General features: G+C 38.4%; 1 protein-coding gene across 1 annotated transcript in view; it reads right to left on the bottom strand.

The window, feature by feature from the left end:
- Window positions 1-208: 208 nt before the first annotated feature.
- Window positions 209-27,880, bottom strand: part of REEP3 (receptor accessory protein 3) — a 99,394-nt gene continuing 71,722 nt past the window's right edge. Inside the window, exons 4-8 of the mRNA XM_058696464.1 lie at window positions 26,716-26,836; window positions 26,431-26,544; window positions 14,105-14,252; window positions 4,891-5,036; window positions 209-3,787 (exon numbers count right to left, since the gene is read on the bottom strand). Of these exons, the coding sequence (XP_058552447.1) occupies window positions 3,731-3,787; window positions 4,891-5,036; window positions 14,105-14,252; window positions 26,431-26,544; window positions 26,716-26,836 (586 nt within the window). The 3' untranslated portion in view covers window positions 209-3,730. The remainder of the gene's footprint in view (window positions 3,788-4,890; window positions 5,037-14,104; window positions 14,253-26,430; window positions 26,545-26,715; window positions 26,837-27,880) is intronic.

The following is a 27,880-nucleotide window of genomic DNA, read 5'->3' as shown; positions in this document are numbered from 1 at the left end:
TCCTGTGACCATTCCGGAATGTATATGATTTTTTATAATTTCTTCTGTGATTTGGAATCTTAACTGTGTGCATATGTCATCTATTATATATACATAAATATATATTATATACACACACACACACACTATTACATACATACTCAATAATAAATATTATAAACTTATGAAACCCAACATAGGTATTCTGATACACACACACAAATACAAGTTGTCACTAATAAAATGAGTTTATTTTATATTAAAGTTTTCAAAAAACACATCTGTAAAATTACCCCCAGACTAAGCCTAAAGATAGCCTTTACAAAGAGTTTAAAAAATTATAAAACTGCTTTCTCTTAACTATTAAAGTACACAGATTTAAGAGGTGTTAGAGGTGAAAATGTTAATTCATGGTCCATTTTAAAAAAGTTAATGTACAATAAATCTGTAGGACACTACCAGTAGACGAAATCTTGAGCATTTAGAGGAAAAAGCCATATTTTTCTTTCACAAAGTTTTACTCAGTAAAACTTAGTAAACTTAAGCAAATGTAAATGCTGTTTACTAAGAAATATACACTGCCTACCACAGTAACAATGATCGCCTCAAAATCACCAAATTGCTTTGTCAATGAATCAGCCTATACAGGACAACATTTAGGAAACTGTTTGTCAATACATATTAACTCCTTAATCTTCCCAATACGAGAAAATCAAAATAAAAATTTAGTCCATTCCAATTAAACATACAAATTACTAATATTTCATAGAAGGTAACATTGGGTTATTTTTAACAACACAGAAGTTCAAGTATTACAGAAGCTCAAACTGTGTTATTTAAAAAAAAAGACATGAAATAAAATGTATTTAACTAACCAGTGTTTTACAGAAATTTGGAGTATTTACATATTTTATAACACTGTAGAAATCTTTGGTGGTGACATATGGATTAGTTCCCTGAAAATATTTTAATAATTTGTTCCATCAATCTGTATAGTCAAGTACTTATAATTAGCAAATGCTGACACTTACCACTTTCTAGCCAAATCCACGTACATATATGGAATAGTGAATCGTGTGGAGGGAATCTTGTGCAGGACCTAGGTGGGTTTACATAATTAATTACTTAGCAATAAGACATACTTCTGGCTCTTTTTTATCCCAGAAAAAGCATGGTAAACTGAAGAATAGATCAACTGTCACTTCCAAAACCTCTGGTAATAGTTAATATTAGTGCACAAGTTGAAAAATATATAATAAAACACCGGCTACAATTTCTGCATAAACTTCAACAGCCACCAAAATAGTGCCCTTAAATAGGCTTGTGCAGCGTCTGATGCCCATTCACCAAATGGTGGTGGTGGGAAAGCAAGGCACTGTGGTCTAGAGATAAGTTCCTTCTTTTAAAAGCAGTGGATTCAAAAGCAGAGAAACAAAAAATGGCCCGCTCCACTTTCAAAGAGGCTAAGATTTGTGAGCTTATCATACAAAGTTCAAAGGAAAGGGCATGCTAAAACACACACAAGGGAAAAGCAGCAAAATCTCAGAAATGTAAGAAAAGGAGAGAAAGGAAGTAATAGAATAGCAAAATGACATCCACTGCCTGTAAAGATGTAACAGGAGAAATAGATCAGAGGGAACACTGTGTGGAGAGAGAGATTTAAAAAGGACACTCATTACCTCTTTGTGACTGGTCTTGTCTTTGTTTGTAGGAGTGTAAAGGGATAAATAATCCCTCCGATTTAGAGCAGTATTTATGAGTTTACTATAATTACAGAATAGGTTTAATACTTTAGTCTTAGGAAACATAAAGTGGCACAGAGCAGCCCCCAGAGGTAATGTTTTTATATAAAGTCACTTACATGACTTTGTCAGGCAACTCGAGATGACGCTGCCTTTGGGTGGGAAAGACAAACATGGTGTAGCATTTACATTGGTAAGTCTAGGACTAGGCAATGTAAATAAAAACTCTCTTCCAAGAGTTTATAATCAGGATTTCTAGGAATTTTGAACACAAATGAGTCTTTTTAGAAAACTAAAAGGCTAAAAATTAGTCATGGTAAAGTAATGAAGACACTCATAGAATTAAACTTTCAGAGAAACAAAGTTGAGGGAATTTTTTCTTGGTGTCACATATCAAGAATGTGAGAGAGTCTAGATAATGTTTTAAGAGAATGTATCAAGAGAAATGTATGAATTAAACTAAGGTAGTCCTAAGTAAACATTCTATCCTCTGCCAACAATCCGAGGAGGTCCTGAATATACATTGCCAGCTGGTTTCACTTCTTAAAAGGTAGAAAGGTCAAAGATCTCACAAATCTCACTCATTGTTTTCTCTTTTGGACAAACAGAACAGTCAAGTAAATTATCTGAATGGTTACAACTGTACCAATTTGATGAGTGATCACTAAAACCACCACCATTAACAGAGTTAATGCATAGTTATCAATGCAACCTAAAAAACCCTCCACATTTAGTAACTCACAGTCTCTTGGATTAAAATACATTTTTCTAATATCTATTCTAATAGTTTCTAGTATGTAAGATTAACATCTGTATTTTGCATTGGCACCTATATTCAGGAAATGATCTCAGCCAGAAAGATGAGTGATTCAAATGTAGTCAATACAGATTTATAAGTCAGCAGCACATAGGAGGTCAACCTTGTGAATGGACTGACTGCTGGATAATTTTGTGACTCTGTTTCACAAAAGCTACTACTTTTTTTTTTTTTTTTTTTAAAGCTACTGCTTCTAAATGCTGAAAATGTCACCAGTGTTAACAAAAACATGCTAAGTTTGACTACCAATGTAGGGTTAAATATGGAAAACTAGTTGATGTCTAAAACAGAGACATCTTATCTATAGAGGAGAGAATTAAAAATAGTTAAAGTTGGACAATTAGGTGTATTTTCATATTATTAGAACCTAACAAATTTAACAAATGAAACCCACAGGAAAAGAGATGATGAAATTCGAGGCATAAATGTGACATGTCAGGATATGACAAATAACAATAAAGTGTCAGTAAAGCTTAAAATAAATGTACAGTCGTAAATAAGTAAACAATTTTCAAGTGTGCAAAACTAGTCAGGAATAAAAGTGCTATGTGGAGACCTGGCTTTCAAATATTTGTTTCGAAAACGTTCAGCTGATGGTGGAAAAACCAACAAGTATGTTAAAAGTAAAAATTTGAAGAATATATAAAACACACTATATCTTACATTATGCCCTTGTCCTATCACTGCTGATCAGAGGCCTATCTAATTACTATCCTCATGTGATAGATATAACATAAATGGAGGTAAACACAATACAATACCACAAAGGCTGATGTATCTTAAACTGTAAAAAGACTCTTTTCAAGTATACTGTGGGTTTGTGTTTCATCTTAATGTCCCAGGCACTCAATGTTGTTGAGGAATTTGAAAACAGATAACACAATTTTCTACTATTTCTGAGATATATATGTATATCTATATATGTACACATGTATAGATATACATATATATATACATATATATATATATATATATATGTATATATATATATAAATAAGCTTTGCATAATTACCTGGAGTAGTCAGGACATGGAAGTAATGGTTAAAGAAACAAAAGCTACTTAGATTGATGAAAATAAACCCTATCACCGCCACAGTTTAAAGTATTATTTTAATGTGTAAATCCTGGATAATGTTAGAAGAAAAGCTGATGGATTAGCATAACTTGTCTTGGGATCTTGAGGTGCAGATGACTAAAAATACACCTGTGGTCTCTTCTTCACTTTATATTTTAGTGACCCGTATCGCACCTGAAGAGAGAAATGTGTCATTATTACAAATTAGATGATTACTTTTGAACTCAGAACTTAATAGCTCATGATCATAGTAATATTTTTTAAAGCTTTTCTAATATAAAGAATCAATTATCCTATAAGTGTGTATTCAAAAGACATGGCTACTTATGTAACATTATAAAAACATTAACTGTTCTTATTTGTGCTTCGCCTGGTAGGTCAATGAACATTGCTCACAATGATCTGACCATTCACTGGAATCCTCCTTTCCAGACACAAAGACAGTATATTATCATAGATAAACTTCTAGTTAGTCCTCATACAGGGTTGGTTCAAAGAAAACTATGTAGTTATTTTTGTCAGTTGCTTTCTTTGCTTAGGCGTAGGGCTGGCACTGGGTGCTCATGACAACCATATGATTTGCTATATAAGAATACCATCTTCTGCTTACAGGGGAAGACTAGGAATTTATCATTTTGCAAACTTCCAGAGATCCTAATATATCCGATCTGAATAAAGAATTTTTTTAATTAAAAATTTTTTTAAAATGTTTTTTATTTATTTATGTTGAGAGAGAGAGAGAGAGCAGGGGCAGGGGAGGTAGAGAGACAGGGAGACAGAGACTCCAAGCAGGCTCTGCACTGTCAGCGCAGAGCCCGAGGCGGGGCTTAAACTACCCAACGGTGAGATCATGACCTGAGCCAAAATCAAGAGTCTGATGCTCAACTGACTGAGCGACCCAGGCACCCCTTGAATAAATAATTTTTTTTTAAAGTTCATTTATTTACTTTGAGGGAGAGATAGAGAGAGCAAGCAGGGGGAGGGGCAGAGGGAGAGAGAGAGAGAGAGAGAGAGAGAGAGAATCCCAAGCAGGCGCCACACTGCCAGAGCAGAGCCTGACGTGGGGCTTGAACTCACAAACTGTGAGCTCATGACCTGAGCTGAAACCAAGAGTTAGGTGCTTAACTGACTGAGCCACCCAAGTTCTTCCTGAAGAAAGAATTTTAAATGTAACTGCTGATCTACCACTGGGTTCCTTCCTTTATGGATCGCTAATATCCTGGATGATAATGCCTTCAACACCAATCATCAGGAAAACAACCCTGTACGGGACTAACCTCTTTGCGGCCTTTCACGGTTTTCACGGATTTCATGCTTTGCGATCTTCGAAGCCCTTTGTGCGTTAACATCTCATCATCTGAATACGGCCCTTCGGCTTCTTCATCGGTTTTCTCATCTCCGTCTTTCAGCGGAATTCCATAACCTAAACAGGTCAAAACCAGCATGTTTCGGGGAAAGGACACCGCTCCATCCGAGCACACTTCGATCGATGCATGGTCTGCATTTGCCTGCTTACTCCTTCCTCTCCCTTTCTCCTCTGGAATGTGCTCCCCGCCCTTTATCATCAATCATTGCCCCGTGCACTATTCTAGATGAGGCTCATAACTCACTTCTTCCCCTGACTATTCCTGTTTTCACCATGCATTTTTCAGAATGATTTTAAATAACTGATTTTTGAGGAGGTAACACTTTGTCCAAAACTCAGAGAACATAAGCAGATCTCCTCCCTGCCCTTTCTCCTTTTCCTGAACTCTAAACAATCTAAGCAATTTTGTGTTTCATTTAGTCATTTGTGCCTTTGACTTTAGTTAGAAATTAAGGGTTTCCTCCCACTGTGTGTCAAAACTTTTGTCAAGATTGGGAAAGGGAGGGTGAACGTAAGGAGTCAGATAAGACCCAAAGGGGCTAGAACTTTGTGAGAGGTTGGGGCGGGGGCAGGCCATGGAGATGTTAAAGCAACACTGCTGCAGCTGCTGAGATGAAAGCCAGCCAGGCAGGCCTCAGCAATTACAAACACCACAGGCTACGATGACAGATGTTAGTCAAAGAAAACAGCCGCATCAGGAAGGTCAGCAAGAGGTCCTGCGGGTGTGCTAACAGGGCGCTGTGTGTTGCGACAAAAGACGGGTCATTGGCCAATATGCAAACTTGCAGGTAGTCAGGCTGGTTATTGTCAGGAAGTCTGACAGCATCCTGATGCCCAAGATTCAGAGACAGGAACACTCCCATTCCTGAAGCAGTGGTTATCAAGCTTAGTAGAGTTTATTAGTAAAGGCACATACTAAGAGTCAGAACTTACTAATACAAAGACTGCTAGGCTTAGGGTGGGGCTGAGAATCTATATTTCTATCAAGTTCCTAGGTGATGCTTATCCTACGGTCCAGGGCTCGAAACATTTGAGAACCATTGCCTGGATGGAGTAAGAGAGGGGCCCAAGTCTGTGGCAAGAAGAGTGCTAGGCAAGTTATCAAGACAAGGGTGAGGTTACAAGGCCCCATTAAGTTTCAAATTCTCCTTTAATAAAGATAAGGAGCATAAATACCTACATCTTCAGGTGAGAAAAAAGTAGTTTTTCCAGGCTCAGGTGGGGGCAGTGGATGGACTTCTTGCATGTGAAGAAAAAGATACTGAACAAACGTTTATTAATCCGCTCTCCCAGGCCATGAGTAACTTGAGACTCACTGAGCAAACCATGAAGAGTTGTTAATAAGCTTTTCTGTCTCATAATAAGAGACATACCTTTAGATGTAAATTATGCAAGCACAATTTTATGCTGCCAGACTACTAGGCTAAAAATTAGGGAGGATTTGGGGATAGAATCGGTCATGATTTAGGTCAAGATCCATTGTCCCCCCACTCCTCCCCCGTCAGTCCAAGGAATTGTGTTCCAGGTAGAAAAGAGGGCACTTGCCGGGAGCGAGGGCAGGGGGCACACGACTGCTTAGAAGAGCTGCAAGCAGGCCAGTGTGGCCAGGGGAGGGGAACGGTCAGTGGTCCTGGGAAGATGCTTCTGATGGGATGGGATTGGAACCTTATTCAAAAGATGATTATATACACACCTTATTCTTTCTTTGTTTCCCAATTTCAGGTAACAAATCTTATTAGCTTTCTAATTATGGTTTCAGAGAAAGTTAATGGATTGATTCATTATTTCACAATATTCAAAAAATTCTGTTTGGCATACAGTGATGAAAAAGACACAACTGTCATCTTTTACCCTAAGAAACTTAGTCCAACAAGGGAAGGGAACAGACTTTAACAGGCATGACAGCACTATAATATATGCTGTAAATTGAAGATAAGGATGGGGTGGGTGCTATGGGAGCCTACAGTAAGATAATTAACTCAGCCTGGGGGTGGGGGAAAGTGGGCTGTGAGAGAGGACTTCTTGTAGGAGGTGGTGGCTAACTTCTGGAAGGCTCATGATTCAATACAGCCAGCACATGATGGAGTGGGAGAACAAGGCAGGAGAGCGAATACACCACATGCTACTGAGTTTGGACTTCACCAGAGAGCAACGTGGGGGGCCACTGAGGCATTTTAAGCGGACGGGTGATATGATTACACTTGGGTTCTTTCAGAGATTCCTTTTGCACTTTGGGGAATGAAGTGGATGACACAGGACACAGGGAGGTTACTGCAGTATGGCAGGTCAGAGATGACGGGGTCCAAGGAGCAAAGACAGAGACAGGAGCCAGATTTGGGATCCACAAGGAGATGAAATTGACAAGTTTAACTTAGCAATTGATTAAACCAAACTATGCATCAAAGAGCGAGGAGTCAAGTCAAATATCTTCGCTAAAATATGCATTTTTCTATTCCACTTAAAACCTGGAAACGAGTATGTATGAACATTCTGCTGTGAGTGCTGGAAATAGTGTTAATCAAAGTTGTCCAAGGATTTGTTCAGAGTGTTCAGAGTAGGAGGGAGACCTGAGACTATGAGGGAAGCCCAAATCTGGGTGTCCTATCACAGCAGGCACTCAGTGAGATGGCTGAGTGGTTTACAGGTCTGCCAAGCCCAGGGAAAGCGAAACTAGTGGGGTACTGCGGGGCCATACAAAGGTGATGCTAAGTTTACATTAGTGATCTACACTGGACGGAGTCGTTCCACACACATTCCTGAGGAGCAGTGACTGGGGACCCAAGGCTGAGGAGCCTGTATTGCCCGCGGCCCTGTAGATGTCTGGCCAGCTTCAGCCCAAAGCTCTGTTACCATTTTAGGAAACCAGCAGATGCTTTTGCAAACTGACCTGGTATTCACAGCTCACACATGTTACAGTTGGTATATTTTAAGTTTTCCCATCTTATATTAATATAGGTGTAGAATCACAGAAAGTTTGACCTGGAAGGCACCCTGTACCTCTTAGAGGACTTCACTGCCTATTAGCTGTGAGAGCCAAAGTACATCTTGCCTCTCTCCAGGCCTTTCTTTTCTTTTTTAAATGTTATTTTTTATTTTTTGAGAAAGATAGAGGGGGAGAGGGAGAGAGGGAGAGAGGGAGAGAGGGAGGGAGAAAGAGAGAGAGAGAGAGAGAGCAAGAAGGGGAGGGGCAGAGACAGAGGGAGAGAGAGACTCCAGAGCAGGTTCCGTGTTGCCAGCACAGAGCCCGATGTGGGGCTTGAACCCACAAGCCGTGAAACCATGACGTGAACCGAAGTTGGACGCTTAACTAACTGAGCTACCCAGGCTCACCAGGCCTTTGTTTTCTTAAATGGTAAGGTAGTGAGACAGATGAAAGATGATGGATAAGTTTCCATGTGAATGTGAACTCTGACCCCGTTGAGCTGTTGGGAGCATTATGTTGAGGGGGACTGTGAACTAGTGTCGGAAAGTGCCACAGTCCTTCAGCAATGTCTGCCACCATGGGCACGGGAGCAGGGAGCAGGCATGTCACCTATCTGCCATCTTTGACTAAAGCATCTCTAAGGTCGCTACCTACTCAAATTATTTGAATTCAGAGTTCCAGCCCCAACTGTCTCCCTAAGTGTAGCCTTTTTATAAATTAAAAAGAGAAAGAATAAGAATTTGCTTAGGAACCTTGGATACCTCATTTATGTCATTGACTATGTCAAGGGCTATCTTGACAGGTAATTTAATCTCCTTATGTCTCAGTTTCATCATCTGAAAAATAAGTATAAAATATTTAACCTGTACAGTCATCTTAAGGATTAAGTAAATATGTAAAGCACCTAAAACAAAGAATATGTGCTTTATTTCTTTATGTGCTGGTACTAAAACTGAATATTGAGCCAATTTTAAATAATATGGGAGAAGCAGTTTCTTTGCAGAAAAAACATTCCCACTGATCACAACGTGGTGTTCTTTCAAGGGATGTGAACATCATGTTCAAGGAGTCCATTTTCTTACAGAAATGCATCTGGAGGGAGCTCTTTTTGCCATGGTGACAGCATGAAGATTTGAATAGCTTCATCAAAACAGAATTTTTCTTGACCGGCCAACCTCAAACCAGTCAGAGCAGGCCATGAGGAGTTTTCAAAATGGACCCACTTTTCCAAATAATTTGAGTTTGCTTGTGTGAACAAGCAGATCATCTGGGGTAAATGTATTAATCATGTGAACCAGTAAAGAGACTTTGCAATGTGAATGTGATTACCACACTGAAAAACTTATTTTTTTCTTGAGGAATTTTGGAAGTCAATGAAATAAAAAATAATTCATGACCTAAAAATTGAGTACCTGAATTGTTTTTCAAAGGAAAGAGTACTGTTCTTTCTGATTTAGGAAATAGGTTGATTTAAAAAAAAAAAAGATCACTGAAGTCCCATACTCGAACTGAACACTGTTAACATTTTAGCAATACCCTTCCAGACTCTTCCCTATGTATACACATTTGAAAAATAACTTACATATATTAATTCATTTCATCTATTTATTGTGTCTCTACAGTGTTGGATTATAACACACAGATTGTTTTGTTATTGTTTATTTCCCCACAATCTGGATATGTTTTTATGTCAGTAAGTAGAGAATGACATTATCAATTTTCATGGCTAATAAACCATGCTTTTGCTTAACCATTTCTTTTAGGCGTTTAGTTTGTTCCAATATTATGTTACTATAAACAACAAGATAATTGTTCTTGTACCTACATCTTTGAACACTTGTCTGATTATTTCTTTATGACGTAGTCTTAGAAGTTTCTTGCTGAGTTAGAGGGAATACATTTTGATAATTATTGCCAGATTGTCATCAAAAGGATTATTCCACTTTAAACTCTCATACAAAGTGTATGAGAGTGTTTCCCAACATGCTTGCTGTGGTGATTTTCAAACATGTCCACAAATTCTGACACTTTTCTCCTCTTCTATTAAATCTTTTTTCCTTTTTTCTTTTTAAGGTAATCTCTCTGCCCAATGCAGGGCTCGAGCTCACGACCCTGAGATCAAGAGTTGCACGCTCCACCAACTAAGCCAGCCAGGCGCCCCTCCTCCTCTCGTAGGTACCAGTCTCAACAAACTGTCATGAGGCGGAAGTGAGGCTGCATGACTTCTGCCACTTGGGTTGAAACACCCTCTCTGCGAGCTTTTAGCTGCCAGATAAGAAGCCCCCCACACTCTCAGGGACCATGTAGAGAGACATTGAGAAGGAGAGGCCAGAGAAGCCCCAACTGTTTCAGCCATCACCTGTTTGACTCTTCACAGCTGAAACAGCACACATGTGAATGAAGAAGGCTTTGAGATTCTGACTCGACCCCCAGGTGCTGTTTGTAGCTGCCTAAGACCTTGAGCAAGATCTCCCTCCCTGAGCCCAGTCTCCCCCAGTTCATGAGCAAAAAAATGACTGTGACTTTTTCAGGTCACTGTTTATAGTTCGTTACACAGAAACAGATAACTAGAATAATTACCAACACAGAGAGCACTGCTAATTAAAAAAATATTTTTGCCAATCTGGTGAGGAAAAATTACTGTCATTACTATTTTAATTTACTCTTTCTTTGATTGTGTGTGAGGCTGAATGTCTTTTTCATGCTGTATTCTTTAGTAGAATTAACAATAATTGGCTTGAAAGAATTCTTTGTATTGTTAAAATCTGAATGCTTTGCCTGTATCACATAAGAATATTTCTTCTAGTTTGTTTTGTATGGTATGAAGTATTTTTCCCTTATATGTTATATATATATATATTTTATATAGAAAAACCTCTCAAGTTTTTCCCTTATGTCTTCTAGTTTTGATGTCATGCTTAAGAATTCTGGTTTAAATATATACTCAGGAATTTCCTACTATATTATAGCTTAGTATCTTATATTTAAGTCTTAATCTTTTAAGTATTTTGATGAAAGGTTTGAGATAGAGGAATAACTTCATCTTCTACCCCATCTTCTAAGTCTAGCAATTATCCTAACACCTCCCCCACTTGCCTGAAAGGCCATCATTCTCAACTGATAAATTTCCATGTATATCTTGGACTTATGTTTCTATAGACTGTCTATTATTATCTTCTCTTCAACTCTTCCTGTCCTGGAACCTTATCACTTTTTAAAAAAGAAATTTTTTTAATGTGCCTTGATTTTTTCTTTAATGTTTTTATTTATTTTTGAGACAGAGAGAGACAGAGCATGAGCAGGGGAGGGCCAGAGAGAGAGGGAGACACAGAATCTGAAGCAGGCTCCAGGCTCTGAGCTGTCAGCACAGAGCCCGACGCGGGGCTAGAACCCACGAACCGTGAGATCATGACCTGAGCTGAAGTTGGGTGCTCAACCAACTGAGCCACCCAGGCGCCCCGTTTGTTCATTGATTTTTGAGAGAGATAGAGCATGAGCGGGGAGGGGCAGAGAGAGACAGAGACAGAATCTGAAGCAGGCTCCAGGCTCTGAGCTGTCAGCACAGAGTCCGATGTGGGGCTCAAACTCTCACGAGCTGTGAGATCATGACCTGAAATGAAGTCAGATGCTTAATCGACTGAGCCACCCAGAAGCCCCTAAAAAAATATTATTTAAAAAAAAAAATTTTTTTTTTAACGTTTATTTATTTTTGAGACAGAGAGAGACAGAGCATGAACAGGGGAGGGGCAGAGAGAAAGGGAGACACAGAATCAGAAGCAGGCTCCAGGCTCTGAGCCATCAGCCCAGAGCCCGACGCGGGGCTCAAACTCACGGACCGCGAGATCGTGACATGAGCTGAAGTCGGAAGCTTAACTGACTGAGCCACCCAGGCGCCCCAGAAAATATTATTTTTTTAATGTTTATTTTTGATAGAGAGAGAGAGAGGGAGAGAGAGAGAGAGACAGGGCATCAGCAGGGGAGGTGCAGAGAGAGAGGGAGATACAGAATCCAAAGCAGGCTCCAGGCTTGGAGCTGTCAGCACAGAGCCTGATGCGGGGCTTGAACCTATAAACCGTGAGATCATGACCTGAGCTGAAGTCAGACGCTTAACCAACTGAACCACCCAGGCGCCCCCTAAAAAAATATTTTTAAGACAGATTGTTTTTTTTAAATTTTTTCCTTAGGGAAGAGGGCTCAAAGTATGCAGCATTCTGTAGGAAACTTAGAACTTGTGCAAACTAATGCATATTAAAATTTTAATTTAATAACTGAATAAGTTTCTTTCTTGTACTGCTAGTATTTACTTCATATTTCTCTAATCTTGTTGTTTTAATTTCATGGCTTAAAATCTAACAGAAGACCTAAATAGCATCTTACTATCTTAAAATATTTTAGCCCCATTATTTTAAGTTTAATAGATGAATATCACAAAAACAGCTACGCATTTTCATATTTGTAATCTTGTTTTCATTTAACTATTAGAATATCACTCTTAACCAATTCTAAAGTATAATTATGAATAAACTACTGATAAAGTTGTCAGATAACTGTTCCAAATCAAGCAAAATATATACAGCAGACTCCATAATCAAAATCAGTATATCTAATTTTTATTTTTATTTTTATTTTATTTTATTTTTTTAAATTTTTTTTTTTCCAACGTTTTTTATTTATTTTTGGGACAGAGAGAGACAGAGCATGAACGGGGGAGGGGCAGAGAGAGAGGGAGACACAGAATCGGAAACAGGCTCCAGGCACCGAGCTGTCAGCACAGAGCCCGATGCGGGGCTCGAACTCACGGACCGCGAGATCGTGACCTGGCTGAAGTCGGCCGCTTAACCGACTGCGCCACCCAGGCGCCCCAGTATATCTAATTTTTAAATGTATATTAAGAAAATGCCTATATTATAAACTACTTTTACACTGTTAATGTATTAAGGATGATGGTTCAAAGTTCACTGGTTCTCATTCTTAAAAATATTACTACCTCAATCAATGGCTAATGCTTAATTACTACCTTTTAGGTAACAGCCACCAACTTGGTAAAGTTATTCATTCTACGGAGAACTCAGAAAAAGTTCACTATTTTTTGTCTGTAAGAAGGGACCATTGTTTTATTTCTCAAATTGGTTTCAATGTAAAGAGTGATTTTTAACCTCCCTCAAAAGAAAACTACCTAAACACACACACACACACACACACACACCAAAAAGCCTTGTACCTTAAGGAGTTAATAATATATTAATAAGAAATGTCATAATGATCTTAATTTTCATCTGAGCCTTGAACTATAATTTTCTTATATGTGACAAAATAACTAAGGAGGTATATCTTTTTATTTATGTGTATATTTCTTTTTTTTTTTTTTTTAATTTTTTTTTTCAATGTTTTTTATTTATTTTTGGGACAGAGAGAGACAGAGCATGAACGGGGGAGGGGCAGAGAGAGGGAGACACAGAGTCGGAAACAGGCTCCAGGCTCTGAGCCATCAGCCCAGAGCCTGACGCGGGGCTCGAACTCATGGACCGCGAGATCGTGACCTGGCTGAAGTCGGACGCTTAACCGACTGCGCCACCCAGGCGCCCCTATGTGTATATTTCTAAGATCAGAATGCTTTATCAAAGTTTTAGAACATATCAACTATGCCATGCTCATAATTTATATTAGAAATACCTACAAGTTAGTTCTTGAACTAGACTATGGAATTTCAACATATTTTCCATTGTAGTAATCCTATTTACAAACTGAGTCACCCTTTGTCACCCACTTAAAACTTTTTATCTTGTGAGTCAATATCCTTATTTGTTCATAGCATTTACAGTAAAGAGTGTTTAACTATAACACTCAGATGTCACCACATGACTTGAGTAGAAAGAGCACTGATCACAAGTCAGAACTGGTGCTGGTGGCAGGGAGGTGGTAATAATCACACCCAAGGTTTCTAAAAATTCATGGCAACACAAGAGGCTACTGTTACTTTCTTAGTTGGATTATCTCTGGAGTCAACAAAAGGCAAGCACCAACTTTATTCAGAGAAAATTTAGAGAACGAGAACTATAGTTAAGCGTAAATTTGCAACATAAGCTTAAAAGTAAATTTCCCTCTGCTCAAATTCAGATAGTTACCATGTATTATTTTAGTACCTACCTGGACTCAAAATTCTAATCCTGAAAGGAAAATATATTAAAACAAACAAACACACCTGCTGATTCACCGGAGACTGATTTACTTTTCTTTTTTGCTTCTTGTAGAGATTGGTATGATCTTTGTCCCACAGGCTCATCCCCTTGGATAGCTGTTAGATCGTGCATACTAAAACTTCGTAAACGTTCCGTTATTGCTCCTTGGCTCTATTTAACAGAGAAGTGAGAGATCCGAGGAAAAAAGTACACTTTAAAATACTTAGTATGCTTACATTTAAATTCCTCCCAACACTTTATCATGAAGCTTTATTGATTTTATTATGAAACTTTCAGAAAAGCTGAAAGAATTGCAGAGTGAACACCCATATATTGTTTACATTTTCCTGTATTTTATCACATATCTACTATCAATTATCCATAAATCCATTAAAAATTTTTTTTTTAATGTTTACTTTTGAGAGAGACAGAAACAGAGTGTGAGTGGTGGAGGGCAGAGAGAGAGGGAGACACAGGATCCCAAACAGGCTCCAGGCTCTGAGCTGTCAGCACAGAGCCCGACGTGGGGCTCGAACTCATGGACCGTGAGATCATGATCAGGGCCGAAGTTGGATGCTTAACTGACTGAGCCACCCAGGAGCCCCTCGATCCATTTTTTTTAAAGTTTATTTATTTTTAGAGAGACAGAGACAGAGTGAGTAGGGGAATGGCAGAGAGAGAGAGAGAGAGAGAGAGAGAGAGAGAGAGAGACAATCCCAAGCAGGATCCCAGCTGCTAGCACAGAGCCTGATGTGGGGGGCTTGAACTCATGAAACCACGAGATTGTGAACTGAGCGGAAACCAAGAGTCAGAAGCTTAACCAACTGAGCCACCCAGGTGCCTCCATCAATTCTTTTTGAAAATGCATTTCAAAGTAAGTTGTAGACATCAGTACATTGCACTCCCAAACATTTCAGTTTTGTAATTTATTTTAAATGTAAAAAAATGTATGATGAGCTTACCCTCAGGGTAGACAGCATCCATTATTTTGCTCTCTCCTAAAACTGGCACTTTGGGGTTTATGATTTAGAATAACTTTTTAAAGTAAAAGACATACTGTTTTAAAGATAAGCTAAGTCAGCAGTGGTAATGGCTCTACTTAGAACAGTAAAAAAAATTAAAAGTCAAAGAATCTTGGATGCAAAATGATATTTAGTTAATGAATTCACTATCTGGCAAGGTGTATGTACTACTATGCAATTTGACTTCAAATCATTTTAAAGCCTTAACAATATGATAGACAATGGGCACATGTGGGTATTTAATTTAAATTAACTAAAATTAAATAAACTTAAAATGTAGTTTCTTACTTGCACATTTCAAATGCTCACTAGCCACATGTGACTAGAGGCTACTGTATTGGATAGAGCAGATACAGAACATTTCCATCACTACAGACAGTTCAGTGATTTTCATCACTGCATGGCTTTGAAAGAGACCCTTCTCAACTTTACAGACCTAATTACATTTCTTTCCCAAATATAAAGAGAAAAAATAATTTCTAAATTTACCCACTTTGAAAATTTGCATAGCATACAGATGACTCATTTATAGCTGCTTTAAAAATATTCTTTTAAAGGTTTTTTTTACTCCTATTATTTCTTCTCACACATGAGAATTTATGATGGCCTCTAGTTATGATGTTACTGTAGAAACTCATCCATAATGGTCCATCTCTAAATTTCCAGATTTCAAAGCCTGAGGCACTATAAACATTTGGACGTTACTGTATTTTACACTGAAAAAAGATCTTCATTCAACTACTCTACTTCATATCATATTCATATTATGTCAAAACCAAAGGCCATTCCTATACCCCACTTGGACTTTGTATTTCTACTATATTTTTTACATTGTGAAAAGAAATGATTAAATTAAAGGGTCTGCATCCTCAATAAAAATAATTGGGTCCCATATATCTTTCCATTCTTGTCATGCCATATGTCCATCAACTGACAAATAGATAAAGAAGATGTGGTATATATGTACAATGGAATATTACTCAGCAATCAGAAAGAACAAAATCTTGCCATTCACAACAATGTGGAGGGAATTAGAGTGTATTATGTTAAGTGAAATAAGTCAGTCAGAGAAAGAAAAATACTGTATGATTTCCCTCTTATGTGGAATTTAAGAAACACAACAGATGATGAACATAGGGGAAAGAAAAAAAAAAACAGAGAAGGAGGCAAACCGTAAAACACACTCTTAACAACAGAGAACAAACTGAGGGTTGCTGGAGGGAGGTGGGCAGGGGATGGGCTATATGGGGGATGGGCATTAAGGAGAACACTTGCTGTGTTGACCACTGGGTGTCATATGTAAGTGATGAATCACTAAATTCTACTCTTGAAACTAATATTACACTGTATGTTAACTAACTAAAATTTAAATAAAAACTTGAAATATAATAAATAAGTAAGTAAATACTCTTGTCATGGTTTAATCCATTGTACTTTCTTCCACTTTATCAGATGTCCCTTTAAAGACACGTGAAAGAAGACATCAGAGACACACTAAAAGGAAATGACCAGTGCACATCTGAAACAGACCCTTTTGTTTTCTCACAATTGTCATTTTCTCTAGCCCACCTTTGTATTTCTGTGCCCCCTCACAGCAATTCTTGGCTTTCTACCTACTGCCAAACAGATGGTAACTGGTATGCACATCTAGGACACCCTCTATCTGACTCAGGTGCTTTCCAAGACTGGCTGTAACCATACAAACCCTCTCCCTCAAGAAAGAACATCTCAGAATAGCAATTAAGTCAAACTGCCACTGAATCAATCTAACATGATATCATCTACAAACTTTGGTATCTTTAACGAGTATAATCAATAAATTAGAGCATGCCTCACAAGTGAACTCACACATTATTGTTAGTTCTATTGCTGTGCTGTGTATATCCTGTCTTCAGAGGAGGAATTTCAGAAATTAATTTTAGGCTTCTTGCATTCTCCTAGCATACTGGTATGGTACTGATGGTGAGCATGTAATAAGTAAACTAAATATTCTTTTTATGCCTCTTCTTTTTCATTGCTCTTGATTGCTAGAGAGTTCTCCATAGACAGCAGTGGGGTTTTTTTTTTTTTTTAATTTTTTTTTTCAACTTTTTTTAAATTTATTTTTGGGACAGAGAGAGACAGAGCATGAACGGGGGAGGGGCAGAGAGAGAGGGAGACACAGAATCGGAAACAGGCTCCAGGCTCCGAGCCATCAGCCCAGAGCCTGACGCGGGGCTCGAACTCACAGACCGCGAGATGGTGACCTAGCTGAAGTCGGACGCTTAACCGACTGCGCCACCCAGGCGCCCCGACAGCAGTGGGTTTTAATGTACCCACTGGCCTGGATAAGAGAGGTTCGGCAGTGAACTCCAGGTGTGGTCGTGGGTATTCACACTGGTCGACTACACCATCCACCAGGGGTTTGCTGCGGGTTTAGATTAAAGGTGAGCAATGACCGACCCTGAGGTATCTGGATGAGCTATTTACAGCCTGAATTTTAATGGAGTTCTTAAGTAACCAAATCTGTAGCCCCAGGTATTATCAATGTCCTCAAGACTTAAAGGAAGGCCAAGTACTGTAGGGAAAAGCAAAAAGGGGCTGTACACACTTTCTGAGGACTCCCAACACCTCAAAAGTCATTATCACCTCAAAAAACTGGGTTTTCCACTATATATGTTCTCAGGGGCTCAGAATAGAACTAATGTGTGAACAGAGAATGCTGTATTGTGAACTTCAGAAACATGACATAAATTATAAATATCCAATGTGATCACTTTAAAGAAGTGTAATTTTAAAATATTCACAGAGGCAGGCCTATTCCCTCCAATTTTAATATCTTCAGCACAAAAAAGTCTACTAACAAAGAAATTATGTTCATAATAAAATGTTAAGTGGAAATCCCTCTCCCTGACCTCTGAATTCTAAATCACATCCATAATATAGTTACAAGTATGTAGTTGTACAAGTACAACTACAAGTTACAAGTAGTATGGTTTAATGAGGCAGCAAAAATACGCAAAAATAGAAACTGTATGATGTTTAGGCAGATGGGATGGGCGATTTTATTCTTTTTCTCAACAATTTCTTTAATATTAAAAAATTAGTCATAAATAGATGGTATAGTGAAGTTTTTATTTGTTTGTTGTCTTAGATTTGAATACTATTTATTATAAACTGGATGAGATCCTGGTTTCTTTTAATTTCCTCCAATGCCTGGCTACAACTCTCCAAATGAATGAACATTTTCTAGTTTCATGGTGAAGTTTTAATTGTATTGTGTGCACTGTAAGAATTTCTGATCTATTTCCTGCTCATCTTCCCTATATCCACTCCCTTACTCCCATCATTAAGAGAAACACTGTTTTCTATTTTGAGGGAACAAGTAGGTTTTATAGTTGCTTGTCAATAACAATGCTAAAAGTACTGAGGTTTTGTTTAAATTAATAATGCTTTATTTATTTTCTTCTATTTGGTTTATACTGTATTAAGCAAGAAGTATAAGAAAAATGAAGAAACATTCTAGTTTGCAGAGCAAAAGATGTGTGGAAACATTAGTCTTAGTCATTAGTCAATAAGGAGGAAGGGAGTTACCATCCACAAAGAAAGTCAATATCTCAGATTTTAGGTCCTATTCTCTACAGAATTGCATGTACGCTGCTTGTGTTAAAATTGATCCTAAAAATTGAAGAGAAAGGAACAGAAAGATTATGATGAGAACACAAAAATCAAAATAATTAAGAACACTTTTGCAGAATAGTTTACATTAAAAATGATCATCACCAGCAGCAGTGTTCCTAAACCCTTTGGGTGACTCAAAGTTCTCAGGGTTTGAACTTGAATGGGCCCAGAACATCCGTTTAAAATGAGAATGCGGGGCACCTGGGGGGGGCTGAGTCCGTTGGTTGCCTGACTCGTGGTTTTAGCTCAGGTCAAGATCCCCCTGTTCCTGAATTTGAGTCCTGCATGGGGCTCTGTGCTGACAGTGAGGAGCCTACTAAGGATTCTCTCTCTCCCTCTCTCTCTCTGCCCCACCCACGCATGCACACTGTCTCTCTCTCTTTCTTACTCTCAAAATAAATTAATTAATTAAAATGAGAACACTTATAAGGGGCTGACTGGGTTGGGGTCCTGGGTTCAGATCTAACACATTCATCCTCTGGGAAATATTCTTCAGCTGAGAAGTGGTAAAAGGGGACCCCGTATGTATAACTAATTCCAACTTTGCTACTCCCAAACAATTCTTTGTTTATTATTTATTTACTTTTTTTTAAAATTCTGCTTTTGTTTAAATACTTCATTTCCTGGTTAAACACTGTTAAAATTATTATATTTTGTGTTAAATAAGAATTTACTGAGCTTATTAGGTTTTATACAAAAACTTCAAATTACTCTCTTATTTTTTTAAGAATTTAAAAACAATCTTTGTAATCTTACAAGCAAGCTTTTACAGAATAATTTTTACTATACTGTTCAATAATGAATAAGCTCTATTTCTTGTTGATCTCTGACATACTACATTAAAATGCAGACAAGGTTACTTCCAAGTTTTTAGCGAAATATCCTTTTCTTCTAAGGACATTCGAGAATTAATCTGATTAAGCCTAGAATGGAATTGATTGCATTCCTGTTAAGTGAATAATAAATTTTAGTGGTTTTAAGATTAAAGCAATAAAGGGCCGCCTGGGTGGCTCAGTCAGTTAAGCATCCAGCTTCGGCTGGGGTCATGATCTCGCAGTTCGTGGGTTCAAGCCTGGCGTTGGGCTCTGTGCTGACAGCTCAAAGCCTGGAGCGTGCTTTGGATTCTGGGTCTCCCCCTCTCTCTGCTCCTCCCCCACTTGTGGTCCCTCTCTCTCAAAAATAAACATTAAAGATTATATATGTATATCTATATATATTTATCAAAGAACATCTGTAACAGACAAAAACATAAAAAAGGAAGTATATTATTTGTAGCCCACACCAAACTATCTATACATATTTATATGTCCTTTCCATTTTTTCTGACTCATTGTACCTTTAGAGCAGGCTTTCTCAGTCTCAGCACTGCTGCTGTTTTGGGGCTGGATCACAGGATATTAAGCAGCATTCCTGACTTCTACCCCCTAGACACAAGTTGTGACAACCCCAGTTGTGACAACCCCAAATGTCTCCAGACATTGCCAAATGTTCCTTTGGGGGCAAAATCTTCTCCCAGTGAGAGAACCAACTACTGTTTTGGAACTAGAAGAGGTTTCAGAAGTCAGGTATCACCTCTTTGTTTTATAGGTAAGAAAATTAAAACTTAGATCAGTGCAGATGATCTGCCCCAAATCTCATGACTAATTAGGGCAGAACCAGGGCTAGAAAATGCAGATAACCAGACTATTGGTGAATTAAATATTCGTTATAACATTCTGCTTCCCTAGATTGTAGGGAAAATAGTTTGACCCTTCTTTCCATTGTCTGGACAAATGCTCTCTTTTTAAATGGATGACACTAAGCCTGTGAATATCCTCAAATCCTTTCACAAACAGAAAGTCATTAAGGCAGACAGCAAGATGTCAGGATTTGGACCTAATCATCATCATCATTTAAAGTTTATTAGCTTTTAGCAATTTTACCTGGAAGGCTCTAATTTCTGTGATAATTGATTTTTTAAAATAATATTTGCTAAAGAGTTTGCCAAGAAAAGGCTGCCAGAGAAAAGTCAGAGATGGTTAATATGACGTTATAATGGTACTTTTCTTCATCGGCCCTTTATCTGGTAGTAATGTTGCTCATCTGTACAAAAGCCACCTGCATTTCTCATGTGAAAGCTATGGAATGCTGAACATCCTCAGCAAAATCCTTGAAGGTCCTTCATATGTCTCTGCTTTGCTCAGCCAAAATAAACTTGTACACTGACCTTGTGAACAGATGCCTGGTAATGAGGTCACAGAACTGAGTAACATTTTCAGAAAATTGCTTTACGGTGTAATAAATGTTCTGATTAGATTCCTATTTTCATCTTTAACATGCTCAGGTGGTTCAACTTGGGAATCCTAGTCAGGGAGTATTACAGATCTTTAAAGGTCATACCAAGAGTCCAATCATTTTTAGCCTGAAAGATATTTTTAACAAACTATATGTTGTAAAAATCATAAATTAATTCTCAAGCTTTACTACTGGCTTTCTTGGAGTTTCTCCTTAAACTTGACCTATTTTCTATTTCAGTTTCAATTTACTCTTTAGTATGAAGTGTCTGGTTCAGTGATTTCTTCCATCATAGGGCCTTTCTTTGACATCTCCAGAGATGAAACTAATTTCACTTACACGAAAATAGGCACAGTACAAACTGAGGCAAATAGTGTTAACATTATGCTATGTTTGGCATATTTAATGACTATTCCTAATGAATAAAATCCAGGCTGAAGCCAACATTCACAGTGTTCATGCTGAGAATGGTGAGGGCTACCTGACATATAGTGATCTTGATAACAAAAGGACCACCACATCACAGACAAGGAGGGAAAGTTCCAAAACGAATTCAAATTATGGGACATGCATTTGATTTGCAGTGGTAACTTAGATGAATGATTCGTATGCTATTTCCTGCCTTTGAATGGAAAGGTGGTTTTATGATGCTAAATATATAGATAAACACAAACTATGAATCACAAAGAAGAAAGCAGAGAAATATAGGTATAGGATTGCTTTTATAGCCTTTCTAAAGGAAAGTATTTCTGTGAGTTAATGCTTATTTTAATAATGGAGGGCAAGGGGAAAGCTTTTAGCAACCAAAAGATGAGATAAAATTTTCAGTTAATGAAAACAGACATTCAGCGAGACAGCAGGCAGTGAGAGTAGTGACTGTATCTATCTTGTTCTCGGCTGCATCCCCAGCACCGACCATACAGTAGGCATTAAACCAGCAGATGTTGAATAAATGTGCAGGATGCTAAACACCGATGGCAGCAAAGAATAAAATAAAAACAAATGAGGAAGGGATGGGGATAAGACAATATAGTGGGGAGTAAGCAAGCAGGCTTGTGGAGAAAGATGTGTAGGGAGAAGAGAGAATCTTAAGCAGGTTCCATGCCCAGTATGGGGCCCCACAACGTGTGAGATTATTACCTGAGCCAAAATCAAAAGTTGGACCTTAACTGACTGTGCCATCCAGGTGGCTCTAGTGGGGATTTTTCTGATCCCCCACATAGAGGGTTTGGAAGCAATAAACATAAGTGAAAGTAAAACACATATCCCATGAAATAGTCACAATATGTATGTAGGAAGGTGTTTCACAGAGTAGCAGGACTAGAAACTACATTTAAGTGTTGAATTGAGTAGGAAAAATGGGATTTGTATGCTTCTACATTTCCCAAAACAATGTTCTAAAATGTCCATATTTTCTAAGCAATTTTTCAAGTTGAAATTTAATGTTTAGGTTTTTGCCATAGAATCATGTTGAGTGATGCTTTTAAAAATGTTAAACTGAGAAAGCATCTTCGTGGCGGGGTGGGGGGGTAATAATACATGTACCATTTGACCCTTGAACAATGTGGGGGTTATGGGCATCAACTACCAGGCAGTGAAAAATCTGCCTACAAGTTTTGACTCCTTTGAATGGAAGCCTCACTAGTACCAGCCGATTAACATGTATTTTGTATGTTACATGTATTATATACAGTGCTCTTACAATAAAGTGAACTAGGGAAAAGAAAATGCTACTGAGAAAATCTTAAGGAAGAGAAAATACATATAGAGGACTGTATTGAATTTATTGAAAAAAACTGACATGTAAGTGGACCCAGGCAGTTGAAACCCTTATTGTTCAGGGATCAACTATACTTCATTTGTAAAGTCAAATAAAAGTACATTTTATAACAAAGGAAAGCAACAGGCTTTCTTGTTTTGTCCCTGGTCCTCTTCTCCTCTGTATCCTCTTGAAGGCACCACTTTAAACCCTCTACTTTCCAGGGCACATGGGTGGCTCAGTCGGTTGAGTGTCTGACTTCGGCTCAGGTCATGATCTCAGGGTTTGTGAGTTTGAGACCCGTATCGGGCTCTGTGCTGACATCTCAGAGCCTGGAGCCCTCTTCAGATTCTGTGTCTCCTCCCCTCTCTGCCCCTCCCATGCTCATGCTCAGTTTCTGCCTCTTTTTTTTTTTTTTTTTGAATGTTTATTTATTTTTGAGAGAGACGGAGACAGAACGCGAGTGGGTTAGGGGCAGAGAGAGAGGGAGACACAGAATCCGAAGCAGGCTCCAGGCTCCAAGCTGTCACAGAGCCCAACGTGGGGCTCGAACTCACGAGCTGTGAGATCATGACCTAAGCCGAAGTCGGATGCTCACCAACTGAGCCACCCAGGCGTCCCTCTCTGTCTCTTAATAATAAATAAATGTTAAAAAAAAAAAAAAAATTAAACCCTTTACTTTCCTAGCTGACAGGTGAGGATTTTCTTTCTCTTCCACTTCCTTTTCTCCTTCCTCCACCTTCCTGAGAGAGCAAAATCACAGTTGTTCAATCTACAGTCTGTGTTCTCATGATTCTGATATAAATGCTGCTTGCTGCTGGGCCTAGTCATGCTCCATTATTACACTTCCTTTCTTATATAACTTTTGTTATTTTCCAGAGTCAACAATTATCCCGTTTTTAAAATACTCCTTTGATTAGTCATGCTATGCCTCCCTCTTCACATTGCCTCCAGTATATTTTTCGTGGTGTTCAGTGTCTTCTGACTGGCTGTAGCATGTGCTGGCTAATTTAAGTATCATCCCTGCATAGGGTTAAACCTATTAGATACTCTCATCCTCATACGTTCCCCTGAGATACCTCTCCTGGCACCCTGCACCCGTCACATCCAATTTCGGCCAATTGCACTTGACTTGCTACGTAGATGTACATTCTGGGAAGTACTGTCCCCTCCCTTCTGTGCTAGATACCCTATCTCCTGATCCCATGGGTTTCCTTCTTCATGGATTATTCCCTAATTGTGGCAGAGCATATCTACCCTGACAAAGAATTTAGGAGGTAAATTTTGTGACTTTGCATATGCTTTAAAAAAAAATTTGATTCTAAGCTCACACATGACTGAGAGCTTGACTGTTTCAGAATGTGAGGGTGAAAATTATGGTATCACGGATGGTATTATTCTTTGGTCTTCAAGCTTCCATTGTCACTATTCAGAAATTTAATGTCTTTCCGATTCTTGGTCATTTGGATGTGACATACTTTTTATCTTTGGAATCTTTAAACACTTTTTCCTTGTCTCTGGTGTCTCTGGACTATTCCAATGACCTTGCTTACAGTCAGTCTTTTTTTCGTTCATTGTGCTGGGTACTATGTGGGCTCTTTCTATTTTTTTTTTTTTTTTTTTTTAAGTAAGGTTCATACCCAGTGCAGAGTCCAGGGCATAGCTTGAACTCCCAAGGTGAGATCAAGACCAGAGATGAGATCAAGAGTCAGATGCTTAACTGTCTGAGCCACCCAGAGGCCCCGTGGGTTCTTTCCATCTAGAAATCATGTCCTTCAGTTTTGGGAAATATTATTGTATTATTTCTTCAATAACTGCATCAGTGGTCTTGTGGTAGAATTTCTAGTTGTTGAATATTATGTCTCTTGGATGCTCTTTTTTAGGACATATGGAAATCAGGAATGTATTCTCATTAAGCAAGAAAAAAAAGCAAATGAACTTCTTTTACAATGGATAACAGTCCAATAAGATTTAAAATCTTTAGTATTAAAATTAAAAATTTTTAGTATATCTATACTAATAAAAGAAAAAAGCCTTTAAAAGTCAGGTAGCAGGTAAACTATTCTTCACTAAAGTGCTGATAGTTAATAATTATTAATGATACAGTTGTCTTACATGTCTAGGGCTGCATAGTTAATAAGTTTACACTTAATTCTGAATGTAACACTTCTGGGGATATAATCTGAATATAATTTAGATATTTAATGTTTATTTTTGAGAGAGACAGAGAGAGAGGGAGAGGGAGGGGGGAGAGGGGGGAAGAGAGAGAGAGAGAGGCAGAGAGAGAGAGAGAGAGAGAGAACAAGTGGGGAGGGGCAGAGAGAGAGGGAGACAGAATCTGAAGCAGGCTCCAGGCTCTGAGCTGTCAGCACAGAGCCTGATGTGGGGCTCAAACTCACAAACCATGAGATCATGACCTGAGCCAAAGTCGGATGCTCAACCAACTGAGCCACCCAGGTGCCCCAAATATAATTTTGGGTTTTAATTTTGTTGATCATATTAATTGTACTTGAGCCAAAGTTCACTGTGAAAAATTAAGGATCATTCTGGAAACCCCACCGACATTTTATATCCCATCACCATTGCTATTATGCAGAATCACCACTTAGAATATTTATTTCCTTGGCATTGTTATTTTAGTTCAAGATAACCAAGTTGAAAAAGTCTAACTCAGAAGCTGGAATACTATTTAATCTCAATTTAACTTCATAGCAACAAACTCAAATTTTCACTTGAAAGAGAGAGACACACACACATGATATTAATGTTTATTGGACTCCTACTATGTTTTGGCAAGCACCGTGCTTTTTCATATGCTCTGGCAGACAGGTATATTACCCCTCTTTTATACATGAAGCAACCCGTGAACACAGAGGTTAAGTAAATCACCAATAGTTATTTAAAAAGTCACACTCAGCATTTTCGGGATCTGAAGCCTGTTTTCTTTCCATATACTACACACCAAAATCAATTACGCTATGGTATTCAAAATAAACCACACTAATTACTACATGCAAAGAAATCCAAAAGCCATAACGCAAGTTTTCACAGAAGGCATACATTTGATAACTTCACTTGCAAAAAAACACAACACATGACATTAGTAACTGGCTAAGTAAAATCTCAAGTTTTAAGAACAGAATTTTTTCATGCCTTATTTTGAATAATCAGTTACCTCAAATTGGTTGAAGTAGGGGTGCAGGAGTAAGCCAGAAATCCTACCAAGATATTGCCATCGGGAGAGAGAGAGAGAGAGAGAGAGAGAGAAAGAGAGAGAGAGAGAAAGAGAGAGAGACCAGAGACAGGGAAAGAAAGAATGGTCATCTTTACTATAGGTGATTTACTCAACCTTATTTTAAGGCTATAAAGTAGGAAAATTATGACAAAATGACATCTTCAGGTATGGTTTTATATATTAACTAGCTCTCATTTTGTGATCAGTTAAGACTTTCAGAATATTGAGCAGTTATAAAACACATGCATTAAAATGTTTTTTAAATTATCATTTACATTTACATTACAAAAATAAGCAAAGCAAAATTCTGCCAAAAGTTTATAATGATCTAGAATAAAAAGCCACCCTACTTTGTCCATTGACTTAATGTGACATTGAATAAAAAACATAAATAATTACCTTCACCGCTGCAGTGACAGCAGCAGTGGCTGCGAAAGCTAAACCTTGCCGCCCGAAGTTTACCACGGTCTCATAGCCCCGCTCCTTTGCTTGTACAATATAGTCATCAATCTCCTGGGGGAAAAACAAACAAACTCATGGGTATAAATTTTATTTAACAATAGTGTCAACAAGCCAAAAACAAGGACTTTTCCCCGAAGATATAATAGTTTTACTTGTTTAATAGCACAAAACATGTGATGATGTCCATTTCTAACAAATGATTTATGGATTTATAGATCTTACCCTTTCCTTTGAAGAAAGAAGTGGATGAAGGAATTTTCTATATATTAAACTTGCTCCTTTGGTATAGGGAGAGAGCAGCCATATGACAAAAGCAATCTTAAGCTCATAGTACAGGGGGAACCTAACAAGAAAAAATTCGAAAAAACCACTGGTGAAAATAAACTACAATGAGGAAATCAATCTCTCTCTCTCTCTCTCTCTCTCACACACACACACACACACCCTTTCTTTTAAGAAAGTTCAGTCATTGTATTAAGTTTTCACATGTAAAAGTGAGTGATTAAGGAAATAACTATGTTTGAATTGATGAATTAATTTCATTAACTATAAATCAGTTAACCAAAGAGTGACCTGATCCCTGCTGAGATTCTGAAACTTCTACTACAACTGTATAAGCAACCATAGGCAAGCTGCCCGCTGACTGTAGCAGTCCAGAGAGAACATTAACAGCATTTGACCATGGCAGTAAGGTATACCAGCCACCATTCTGCAGAGCCCAACGGGGGCGTCAGTACCGGACATCTCTCCAAGCGCCAGGAGGAAGCTTTGTAATACTCCAAGGGCACAAAGTTACTCCATGAACACATGTCCTTCTCTTTCTCAACACTCCCCCCAGAACTCCCCTTCCAGTCTCATTTGGCCGGAAAACGGCACTTGGCAGACAATCATTCACTTGTAAGGGGAATGGAATTACCATTGTGGTAGACTGGGAATTAGTGTCAGCTACCCATGCCCCTTTCCATGTGACTTTGCACTGTTTTCCCTACGGGCTGAGTGCACTTCCTCGAGGAATGACTGCGGGGTTAGCCATGTGACTTACTCTGGCCAACATAATGTGAGTGTGACATATCACATGCATGCAGAAGCTTTAAATGCCCTTTGACTTCCTCACCCCAACACCCCCAACCTCTTGCTTTAAATTTTTGCTTTCTGCCATGAAACAGCTGCTCCTTCAGCCTTGGGCCTGAAACGAGAAGACACTTAAAACTGAACTGAGCCCCGCAAAGCTGCAGCCAACCTTTTGCCCTTACATAAGTTGAGCAAGAAATAAATGTTTGTTTTTCTAACCCATCATGCCTTTAGGGTTGTTTGCTGCCACAGCAAAAGTGAACAATATACCACAGAGGGCTAGCATCCCATGGGACACAGATTATTAAGATACATG

The sequence above is a fragment of the Neofelis nebulosa genome, chromosome 13 (assembly GCF_028018385.1).
Source record: "Neofelis nebulosa isolate mNeoNeb1 chromosome 13, mNeoNeb1.pri, whole genome shotgun sequence".
Lineage (NCBI taxonomy): Eukaryota > Metazoa > Chordata > Mammalia > Carnivora > Felidae > Neofelis > Neofelis nebulosa.
This window is presented reverse-complemented; position numbering and strand designations above follow the sequence as displayed.